The 12,371-nt window shown below is 38.4% G+C and overlaps 1 protein-coding gene across 4 annotated transcripts in view; it reads right to left on the bottom strand.

The window, feature by feature from the left end:
* The window catches only part of MLLT6 (MLLT6, PHD finger containing), a 139,962-nt gene that overhangs the window by 79,256 nt on the left and 48,335 nt on the right, over window positions 1–12,371 (bottom strand). For all 4 annotated transcript variants that reach the window (XR_014494094.1, XM_083376275.1, XM_083376274.1 and 1 more), the window contains exons 6-7: window positions 12,218–12,311; window positions 7,949–8,053 (exon numbers count right to left, since the gene is read on the bottom strand). Coding sequence is in view for 3 of the 4 variants with exons in the window: in XM_083376275.1 (XP_083232401.1) it covers window positions 7,949–8,053; window positions 12,218–12,311 (199 nt within the window). In the remaining variant the exon portion in view is untranslated. The remainder of the gene's footprint in view (window positions 1–7,948; window positions 8,054–12,217; window positions 12,312–12,371) is intronic.

Raw genomic sequence — 12,371 nt, 5'->3', positions numbered from 1 at the left:
ACCACTCGGTCCCTGATTCTTATTTCTAAGTTGTCGTATTTGCACCGTACTGCGGCTTCTCTGACTGCAGCGACGAATCTTTGGATCGATTCGCCCGGTCTCTGATTCCTTTTTTCGAAAATGCGACGCCAAAAGAGTTCTGATCTCCTGGGCGTGAAATGCACTTTTAATTTGGCTAACAGATCGGCATATGGAACGCTTGAGACCGGCTGTGGTTGACAAAATCCTACAGCAATCCGATACACCGGTGTGCCGCATATGGTCAGTAAAGCTGCCGCCTTTTTTCGGTCATCTGTTATCCCGTTAACAAGCAGGAACCCTTCGACTTGTCCAACATATTCTTCCCAGTCCTCTGGGAAGTTTGGGTCGAATTCTTTCAAGGACCCGATTTGCGCCATTCGGAGGATTGTTGATTCCGCCGCGGCCGCTTGTGGTTGACTGTGACTTCTTTTCAAATTTGCCGCTTCCGCGCAGCTGTTCTGCCGAACCTTCTCTGGTCCTCCGTCTATCCCACCTTCGTCGCCAGTTGTTTGGTTCAGATAGACAATGACTCAGAGTGGTTCACAACGAAAAGAGTTTATTCAATACACATAAGTCAACTGACAACTGTCAAATGTTTCAGGCTTTTATACTAGAACTGTTTAAACTGTATCCAATCATCGGTCACTGTTTTCCCGCTTCTTTACACATTAACCAATAGTTGCACCAGAATCTCCCGCTTCAAAGAACCTTCTTTGCAACCTGCTATTTGCATGTTTGCAACTATCTACTGACATAACAATCCCAGTGTTTTCTTTTCTCTGGGAATCGGGTCCATGTGGTTCTTTGAGTGTTTAAGGTTGCCGACCTCTGTACTAGTAGATGGCTTAAAAGTGATCTGGTTGGACGAAATACAGCCTTCCTGGTTCTCTTGGATTTCTCAGGAGCATTCAACGTGACCATCAGTCTTGTTATTCTTCTGGGCTGCCTGCGGGGTATAGGAAGTTCAGCCCTTGTTTTCTGCTCTTTTCCTGAGTGCAGGATGGAGGAAGATGAGAGCTTGGCTGGTCTAAAGCTTCTCCAATGGAAGGTGCTACTGAGTTCTTTTCTATCTTCTCTTATATTTAGCATTTAAATGAAGCTGTTGAAGCAGTCATTTGTTAGTTTGAGATAATGTTTATCTCCACATTGGGATAGAACAATGCTGTGGGGGAAGTCCTGATCCAATACCTAAGGGCTGTAAACACTTGGATGGGGGAAAAATGCTCATGCTCAATCCCAGCAAGGCTGAGTTACTCTTTATCCAGAAATTAGTTGGCTCTTTCTCTGCTCCACTTAGGGTCTCTTGATGGAATCACACTGCCATTGAAGGAGTAAAGTCCATGCTTTGGAAGTTGCATTAGGCTTACGTGGTGTTACAGTGGTTAGAATGCAGCACTGCAGGCTACTTCTGCTGACTGCCGGCTGCCAGCAGTTCAGCAGTTCAAATCTCACCAGTTCAAGTATGATGTAGCCTTCCACCCTTCCGAGGTGGGTAAAATGAGGATCCAGACTGTTGGGGGCAATATACTGACTCTGTAAACTGCTTAGAGGGGACTGTAAAGCCCTATAAAGCAGTATATAAGTCTAAGTGCTATTGCCAGTGCTTTTTTTGTAAAAGAAAAAGGTGCCAGAACTCACACATGTCATACAACCCGCCTTGCCTACCCTACAAGGTTCTATCCCCAAAAGGTGCCGGAACTCCGTTCTGAGCGTTCTATGAGAAAAAAGCCCTGGCTATTGCTATTGCTACTTCTGGACAGTTTGATGAATATTTTGTGCCAGTTGTACTCTTTCCTGGAGGCTTTGATGTTAGTGACCTTTGATGTTAGTTTGCTCCACCTGGATCTACCTTTGAAAACTTACCTCTGAGGTAGTGACATTTGCATTAGAGATGAGATCTGATATTTTGAGAATAAGTTGTGGTTCTTCCCCCCTGCCCTGAAAAAAGGTCACCTGTTGAGTGTGTTCCTCTAACCTCCCATGATGGGTCCTGTTATCCCAGCTTATTTTGGCTTCTATTTTCACTTTAGGCACATGGACAGATTTCAAAACAAAGCATAGATTATAGCCCTTACTGTTTTTATTTTAAAGAACACCTATGTGCATATGTGATTAGTAGAGAAATGTAGGAAATAAATGTATGTTGGAGAGTGGCATTTCCTTTGCAGAATGAAAAAAAAATTAAAAGGAACAGCCAGGGCAAGCAGGGCAAAAGCCTGGCAGGTGCCAAGGGGGTGCTGTGGTTCCACAGGTTTTTGAATTCAAGAAAAATTTAAAAGGGAAAAAGCACACAGTTATTTTATAAACAGTATAGTCACATATCTCGTTCTCAGTATTTCCAGGTAGCCATACACAGTTCAAATCTATGCACTGAATTGTTACAACATGCAGTAGACATTGGTCCCAGTAAATATTCATAAACCTGCAACATCAAATTAGATTTGTTTATATCAACAAAAGACTCTAAGTTTATGTTCTTCATTTATAATTAATATTAACATAAAATATCTTGGTTTCACTGTCTTTCTGCTACTTTTGTATTTTAAGCTTAGATTTAAAAGGCACACATCAATATTGGTCCTAATGTCCTTTTAAACAGATGCAGTTTTAATCTCCTAGTGTAATATAGATCAATTATAAAAAGATATACCCCCCAAAAATATAACATATGAACTAGTTTTCTATGGACGTGGTCTATCAGAGGCTAGGAAATGGTGGGAGAGTAATATTAAAGATATCACTGCAGTGTATCATTATTGTATACATGGCCCACATCTATAAACTTGTTGCCAATATTAAATTCTCCTTAAATGCCAAATAGAGCATGAAAGGTGAAGTCATGTAAACTAGGAATCACAAACAAACATGCCTAAAGAATGGATTTCTTCTCCGAAGGTACAAAGGCACTTATGGACTTGTCCCTTTGGATGTTAGTGGCAGTATATTACAATCAAATTGAAAAAAAATCATTCAGCCATTCTGATATACCCAGCAGTATTCCCTACCTCACATTTTCCCTTTTGGCTCTCAAGTACCTGTTTTCCCTTCCTTGAGAACTCTCACTTCCCTTCAGTATACATTGCAGACACCCAGGTACCCATACAAATGTGTTTCTGTATCTGCCTGCTTTTTGCTAAACTTCTCTCCCTCCTCCTCCCCCCAACACATACTGTCATTAGTTAGAAAACCTGAGAGGAGGAAGGGGTGCTGCCATGCTTCGTGTGACTAAATAAAAGGCCACCCCTACCTTCCCGACGCTTCACACTCCTTTGCAGCAGAAATTGCCCTGGGAATGCCTGGATTTGCAAATCGCATTGGGGCTGCCAAGTTCATCTCACTGCCCAAAGTTCACCAACAAGAAGTCTCTCTCTCTCTCTCTAAACATTCAGTGCTGGGAGTTTCAAGCAGCTGGGGGTTGGGTGGCATTGGATCAAGCACAGAAAAAGGCCGATAGTTAAATGAGAAGGAAAAAAAGTAAAGACGGGGAGGAGGAAGGGGAGCTCTCATCTGAGCACAGGAAGGCGGTGCCCACGTTGCACATACTAACTTGTAGATCTCCAACGTCAGGGTGAGTGAAATAGGAGCTCTTCACATGCCAGTGAGGGCTTACCCCCACCTTCCATCCCCAACTCTTCTTGTAAGTCTGGGCACTGAAGGAAAAGCAGACAGCGCTGGGCAATCAGATATGTTGGTGTGCCCTGCCTGATGGGCTGCCCTTCCTTTTCTGCAAACAAGGACAAGGCTTTATCTGAATGCAGGCTCCCTCACCCTCAGCTTTGGTGAAACATGATAGCCTAGGGGTGGGTGAAGGTTGCGCAAGGAGGGGGGCAAACTGAGCCCCTCTGGATCACATGCAGGGCAGAGTTTTAACTAAGATTCAATGCTGGAATATTGTTTTAGAGCACAATGACTTTAATTAAGGTTCAATGCTAAATATTATTTCAGAACACAGTGATAATGTCAAAGACAGCAGAAGCTCTTAGTGTGTGCAAAAATATCCCTTTTTAAAATCTAATATAATAATAATAATAATAATAATAATAATAATAATAATAATAATAATAATAACAACAACAACAACAAAAACAAGAACATTAAGAAGAAGAAGTTGGAAGGGACCTTGGAGGTCATCTAGTCCAACCCCCTGCTCAGGCTGGAAACCCTATACCATTTCGGACAAATGGCTGTCCAGTCTCTTCTTAAAAACTTCAAGTGTTGGAGCATTCACAGCTTCTGGAGGCAGGTTTGTCCACTGGTTAATTGTTCTAACTGTCAGGAAGGTTTCTCCTTAGTTCTAGGTTGCTTCTCTCCTTGACTAGTTTCCATCAGTTGCTTCTTGTCCTGCTTTCAGGTGCTTTGGAGAATAGCTTGACTCCCTCTTCTTTGTGGCAGCCCCTGAGATATTGGAACACTGCTATCATGTCACCCCTCACCCTTCTCTTTGTTAACTAGACATACCCAATTCCAGCAACTGTTCCCTATATGTTTTAGCCTCCAGTCCCCCAATCATCTTTGTTGCTCTTCTCTGTACTCTTTCTAGAGTCTCAACATCTTTTTTATATCGTGGTGACAAAAACTGGATGCAGTATTCCAGGTGTGGCCTTACCAAAGCATTGTAAATGTGATCTTGATAATATCCCTCTGTTAATGCAGCCTAGCACTGTGTTGGCTTTTTTGGCAGCTGCAGCATACTGCTGGCTCATATTGAAGTGATTGTCCCCTAGGACTCCAATATCCCTCTCACAGTTACTACTATTGAGCAAGGTACCACCTATACTATACCTGTGCATTTGATTTTTCCTGCCTAAATGTAGAACCTTACTTTTTTCACCATTGAATTTCATTTTGTTAGATAGCGCCCAGTGTTCGAGTCTGTCCAGATCCTCCTGTATCTTAAGCCTGTCTTCTGGAGTATTGGCTATTCCTGCCAGCTTGGTGTCGTCTGCACCAAGTTCCCCATAGATGAGTTCCCCATAGATGAGTTCCCCATCTATCCCTTCATACAAACCGTTGATGAAGATGTTGAGGAGCACTGGACCCAGAACAGAGCCCTGGGGCACCCCACTACACACTTCCTTCCATGTAGATGCAGTTCCATTGAGGACCACACGCTGAGTACGGCCTGTCAACCAGCTACGAATCCATCTGGTGGTGATGCTATCTAACCCACATTTTTCTATCTTATCAAGTAGGAGGTTGTGATCTACTTTATCAAATGCCTTACTGAAGTCCAAGTAAATTATATCTACAGCATTCCTCTGGTCCACTAATTTTGTCACTTGGTCAAAGAATGTCTGGCATGATCTGTTTTTGACAATAGCTTCTACATAAAGTTTTACAACCAAGTGTGTTCTGCAAATCCAATAAATTCAGGTAGTCCTCGAATTACAACCATAATTAAGCCCCAAATTTATGTTGCTAAGTGAAACATTTGTTAAGTGAGTTTTGCCCCATTTTACGGCTTTCCTTGCCATAGCTGTTAAATGAATCATTGCACTTGTTAAGTTAGTCACATGGCTGTGAAGTGAATCTGGCTTCCCCATTGACTTTGCTTGTCAGGTCGCAAAAGCTGATCAAGTGACAGGACACTGGGACCATCATAAATATGAGCCAGTGCCAAGCATCTGAATTTTGATCACATGATGATCATGATGCTACAATGGTCGTAAGTCTGCAAAATGGTCCTAAGTCACTTTTTTCAATGTCGTTATAACTTTGAACAGTCACTAAATAAACTTCTGTAAGTTGAGGACTACCTGTAGTAGTTTTTAGTAAATCAAGTTTAAACAAAACATTGTTTATGTGGTGAATCTGGTCAAAGACAATAGTATATGCAAAGGTATGTAGCAGAAATATATAAGATAAGTCTTGGTATCATCCCATTTGATTGGATTGTTGATGTGGGAATATATTTAGGACATTGGACACAGATTTTTCTGTTGAAATGGAAGATGAAATATTAGCGATTCCTTCTACAATCCAATTGTCCACCCTACCCATTTTGTCCTTCTTGTGCATCATCAAATCATAGTCCCTATTTTTGCAATAAGGGGATGACAGAACAAGGGATAGTTCGGGAAGAACAAAAAACAAATATCTTTTATCTCTCAGTAACATATTAAAATAAATGAAGACACTGCTTTTATTCTCCTTGTCTTTCCTTCTACGTTAGTGTAAATATAGCTTTTCCATAGCTTATCAGGTGTTGTCTATTTTTTCCCCCAAGTTGCCTGCCATCCAGCTCATCTTCTGTTTTGTTTTTGCCTGGTGTCATATAAAATACTTTGTTCCATTGCTACATTTACCAAGCCAAGTTTCCTCTTGTCTCTCTTTTTCTTTTCCAGTTTCCATTGCTTTCCCTGGCAGCAGGTGATTTTAGGAGAGCACCATAGCCTGCACTGCAAATAAATTGGACAGGCTATCTACAGACAAATAGCACAGTTTCTAATGAAGAGATTTCCCCCTCCCAAATTTTGCAGAAGCAGCACTCAAATGTAGTCTGTTTTTAGACATATGAGTTTGACTTCTAAAATAGATTAAGCATGTTGACAAGATTGAATACGAACCCCACAATCTCTGTTGCAAAGGCATGCAAACTAGTCCTACTATTGTTCCAGATAAATACTAATTTTACAAAATGGAACTGAAATCATGTCAGTAAACCATATCCACTTACTTGGAAACTTTAATTCCAATTTTTTGAGGGAGGGAGGGAGAGAGGGTGCAGTGGTGAGAACAAATGCTATTATGAAGGCACTTTGCCTATGGTTGTCTTTAATATTTCTTTTTGAATTTCAACTCCAAGGATTAAAAACAGCTTGAATTCAATAGAGCTTATATTGCAGTAGATGTGTTCAGTTAAATTCTTTTTTAGAGCTTATTTCATTAAAAAAGAATAGATAATTCTATTCATTCATCCATCCAAAATGTCTGTGCTCCCATGTTGTTCCATTTACTTCAAGTTATTTTAAAAAGCAGTTTCCATTGTCTATTGCAGCAAAATACTTTCAGCTGTAATCTGACAGTTGCAGTACTCTAACTACCTTTAGCTGGCGCCTTCCAGATGTGGGCTGCATCTCTTAACATTCCTAACAATGTGACAAATGGCCATGCTGACTGAGAATTCCCAGGTTTCAATTACATTATTTCTGGAAGATAACTGGTGGGAAAAAGCTGTGCCAATGTATAATCAGTGATACTGATAACAGTGCCATCTCTAATAGGAACATCTTCCCTCCTAGCACCCACCTTTTTTTGAAAACAATAAAACTGACAACTTCTACACATATTTACAATATAATAATACAATAATTTATAAAAAGTGATTAAAGTGACAAAACCTCAAGTGGTTCAGAGGTACTGAGACACAAAATGAAAACAGTCATGAAATTAACAAGGCTGATTCCATTCCCCTTGTACTTATAAGAGTGGATTTAAGCCTGGATTGAAACCTTGAAGGTGATACTTATATGGAGACAGAGAGGGATTTCTGTGGTTTGTAGTTAACTGAATCTTCTGCATATCCACAACTTCCTTCTTGATCACAATAGAGCAAGTCATCAAATCTTGCTAAGTCTTTAAAGCTTCTGCCTTTAGCTAGTTACTGAATGTACTGTATAACTGAATTTGTGAAAAGTAATACAAAATAACCCAAATGTTATCTTCACTGATACATAGAACTATCCAATTACTTCAGCAAATATTTTCCAGATGTTGAATTATGCAATCAATACTAATTCTGACAGATAAAGGAGAACAGCAAGAATACAGTATACCATAATTGGGTAAAGTTTACCTATTTGATTTAATCTGCTTTGGTATTAGAAAGGCAAAATCCTAAAATATATATTCCATGAAACAATATGTGCACTTACTCTCAACCTTTGATGTGCGCTCTTTGTATTTTACTTGTCTCCTTCTTTCTTACCTTCTTTGGTTTCTCATGATGAGACACATGCTTTTCTTGCGTAGGTGATGCTGACTGACTCCTCCTTCCTCCAATAAAAGAACCACCTCCAAAATGGCGTGAGGTCTTCTGGAGGCAAGTGGGAAATTAGAGAAAGGATTTTGGATCAGATGGAAGTAAAAGAGAAAAATGAAAGCAAACAAGAAGAACTAATAGACTTCTACTACCAATAGCAGTTTGGTTTTATAATTTACAAAACCCTCTTCCTCCTAGATGTTTCTACTATCATTTTATGTCAAGCAAGCTTCAAGCTGGAGATTCTTCATGCTGCCAGAATTCATTTTGGGGAACATAGTTTAATCTTTAAAGAAAAAGATTCAAACTGGCCCATGGTTATCTGGTCTAAAAACTGGTCAGCCCTACAGCTTAATAGAAATGACTCATAGCAATCTTTTTTTATCAGGCTCAAGACAAACAACAGATCTCTGAAGCAGTTGTTTAACAGTAATCTGCTACTGCTTAAAAGACCAATTGTGTTGTTTTCAGAGGGAGTAACTTTTTTCTCTATACCCTCTTGTCCAATATTAATCATATTTTATCAGCAATCGAACTACTGCTACTACTGTTGTCTTTTCATCCTGTAGGAGAAAAACATAGCTCAAAAAAAGTTGTTAAACACTGTTTATTTCTTTAGGAATACTATTTCCTAATCCTAAACTTCAATTGTTTGTTGAAAGAACATTCTAATTAGAAACTTAGCTCACTGCTCAACATTGGTATATGTAATTATACTGTACTATCCTATACTTAATACTACGCTGACAGTATTGTGCTAGTGTACTATTGACAGTAATGGGGAACAGCATTCTTGAATTTCAGGTATAAAACTGTATAAAACACTTTAGAGATGCCGTTAATAAACATGGGATCTTCTCCTTTATTACTGGGCTATCTAGCTTTCATAATAAAAAATGATAAATTAAATTTAGAAAATTATCTATCAGGAGAATGCAACAGACACCATCAGAGATAGATTCTGAGAAGGAAAATGAAAGAGAAGTTTGTCCTCAAGGACATGATCTACTAGTTTTAACCTTCCCAAGCAGGGTGTTTTTCAGATTTGATGGATTATAACTCTCTCAGTCTTAACCTGTATTGACTGGAAATGATGGGGTCATAGTCTAACCAACACATATGGAAAATGTTGGTTGGAGATGGCTGAACTAGCCATTCATCTGCTCCAAACTTAATGCAAAGTAGGGTCTACATAAGAATACAGGAGTAAGTGCTTACATCTATCTTCTATTTATGGTAAAATTCCCCATAAATAGGGCCCTAATCAGAGGGCTGGAGGTGTGTGTGTGTGGGGGGGACAGTGCCATATGCATTTCCTGTCTTCCTGTCTGGAAGATGCCCTAATAGGAATTTATACCAATGACGCTTTTGCACAGGCCTCTGAAGATAGTAATTTAATATGATGATATGGAGGCTTTTCTTTTAAGTCCTGGTAACAACAAAGACAACCTACTCACAATCAGCACTATTTTTCCCTTTGAAGTTAAGTTCTTTAGGTTCTGTCATCATGGCTTGGAAACTTAATCCAAGGTTGAGATGAGGCCCCAGTTATGCCCTGGAGTGCTATGCCTCCCTCCCTCCCTCCCTCCCTCCCTCCCTCCCTCCCTCTCTCTCTCATTCCCTCTCTCCTTCAGGTTGTCCTGAAAACAAGATTAAAAAATCTGTAAAAGCAAATTGTTAATATTAATAATGAAAAATATACCCAAACGCAAACAAAAAAAATTCAAGGTAATATCTGAAACATTACTTCAGAGGATATCCACAAAAGTGTACTTGATCATGAGTAATGAAGGGAAGAGTATTTCATTTCAAAGAAGATATTCGGGCTATTCAGCATTTTTATCTGGAAATAAAGCTTGATTTCCATATATTGACTAAATCTGCACCAGTATTTGTTCTCTCCCTGAGACCCCTATAAGTGAACCAACTGAGGAAGCGAAGCCATTCCAGCATTTGTCTGAACAGATTCTGCGGCAGAGCATCAAATCTACATCTGTCTTTAAATGTTTCATTTATCTGCCTTAAGGTAGTCAGCACCTGTCTATACAGAATGCAAGGCAGAATTAAAAGTTGAGACATTTCTTTGGGATAGGAAGCCAACCAAGCATTCAATTTATTTGTACTTGAACTAGAAGCCACATTAATACTACAGCAGAGGAATCTTCTGTGGTCAATTATGGAATATTCTTCGGGCAATGAGATCTTGCCACACTTTATCTTTGAAACATTTAATTTTATAGACATAGGGATTTGATAATTTTCTAGATATAGATATGGCATTTGCATCATGTAGAGAACTCAGCATTGATTTCAAAAAAATATTTTGGCTCTCGACTAAATAAACTGGAGACATTCCTTTCAACTTTTGGTATGATAAGGCAACTGTGTTTTTTTAAGTATAAAGTCCAAGTAATGGACAGATTAAATTCCCTTACAAATGTTCAGGGAGGACTGCATGTTCTCCTTTCTTTCTAGTCACTTCTGGAAGTTTTATGAGGAATCAAAAAGTACTATCATATCCCTGGCAAGAACAGATTTGGAATATGCTTTATAGACCACTTAGCTTACAATTCTGATTATGTAAACATAATATGACATCAGATTTTATTTCTAGAGGAAAGCTAATTTCAGGGTAAGGGAAACAAAATGGCGGAAAGGAAATTGAGATTAAGAGCAAGCAGACTTCTACATAGTGACTTTTATCCCAACTTTCTTCATATACAAGAATGAACCAAAAATGATGGAACATATATTACGGAAAGGAAGGTTCTGCTTCCTTGTTTTTTCATGACTTTTTAGTAGTGTTTTAATCTTTTTTTTAAAAAAAAACTTGGAAATCTTGGTATGAAAGGATTCAACTAAAGCTTCAGTTGACAGAAATTGCTGTTACTCAGCAGGATTTAATTTCTTATTAATGTGCTGTTTTACCTTAACGTGCTATTCTAATGCAATTTACCTGATGGAATCCCTATTTTATTCATGAACATGGCAGATACAAGTAAACTAATATGGCTGTATCATTAGGTTTTATTTTGGTCCCTATTTTCTGGGAAATCTTCAGTTAAGCTATGCTATTGAAAATGTTAAAAATAACAGGAAAAGAAGAAACAACAAAATAAAATGCCTAGAAAAGCAGATTGAGGCTAGGGAAAAATGGATTAATGTTACTCCAAAATGGCTGTTAAATGTTAAAATGGTTTTAACATTTAGAAGAACAATGTTAGTGCTTGTAAATATGTAGAAGAGGGAAGTTCTACAAAAAATTTGCAAAAAAATAATAAGATATAGCATTCTGTTCCTGTTTATAAATAAGGTTATATGATTATCTAGGTTTAAGATGACATTCTCATTTAATCTCATAGGTGAGGCTCAATGGAAGAAGCAGACCTTAATGCTGCAGAACGATGAAAATTCCTTCATGTAGGTGAAGTTTGTTTTTTTTTTAAAAATTCATCTGATACTTCCAGTACTACAGTACTACTATTTTCAAAACTGAAAAAAATGTATCAGCAAAAGGAATGTGTAATTGTAGTCACTGGAAGTAAAACCTCTCTTAAACCACTATCATCTTATTGAAACCAATTGTTTGCCTTCAGTAGCCAATGTTTTTTTAGGATTTTATCTCAATTAAGATGTTCTGATAAAGATGTATAACCCAAGGTCCAATTCCATACACCATTTCCAACAGTCTTAGATTTATCTTTCAGAACCTATGCAAAAGTTGCCATAGAACTGTTACTTTTAATGTAACAGAACATGAATAAGATTCAGTATATGTGCTATAATCATATCAGTTGTATTTCATGTACTTATAAATTTAATTAAAAGATTAAATAATGTTCGTTCTCTCTGCACACTTCTTTAACATGCACTTCTTGTTAATAGGGCAGGCTTCAAGATGCCTCTCAAAAATCAAGGGGAGACTTTGACTTGGAAGAAATTGTGCATACCTGTTTCAGTATTTATAATTTCTCTGACATACCCAAGACAATGTCTCCTTCTACGTATTTAGCCACATTGTTTTCCTTTCTTGAAACTGACTTTTGAACTTTCTTGATTTAAGCTTCTGATCTTAGAGACCAATAATTTGGAAAGGACCCTAACCCAGGAATAATGCACGTGTAAAAAATCTCCCAGCTTATATCCATAGCTTCTGTTAGATCTTGGTAACTATCTACATTTTATTTACGATTATAACAAGAAGTAATGACTCACCATTTTATTGAAATGGTACTTGCAGTAGCCACAGTATTTCACATTATCAACTTCCAAGACTTCTTCTTCACACAAAAGTCCAGCCATTTGAGCACTGAAATATGGAAGTGAACTGATGTAAACTGAGGCCTGGGCATCTCAGTCAAACAGGTTT

The sequence above is a fragment of the Vipera ursinii genome (assembly GCF_947247035.1).
Source record: "Vipera ursinii genome assembly, chromosome: Z".
Lineage (NCBI taxonomy): Eukaryota > Metazoa > Chordata > Lepidosauria > Squamata > Viperidae > Vipera > Vipera ursinii.
This window is presented reverse-complemented; position numbering and strand designations above follow the sequence as displayed.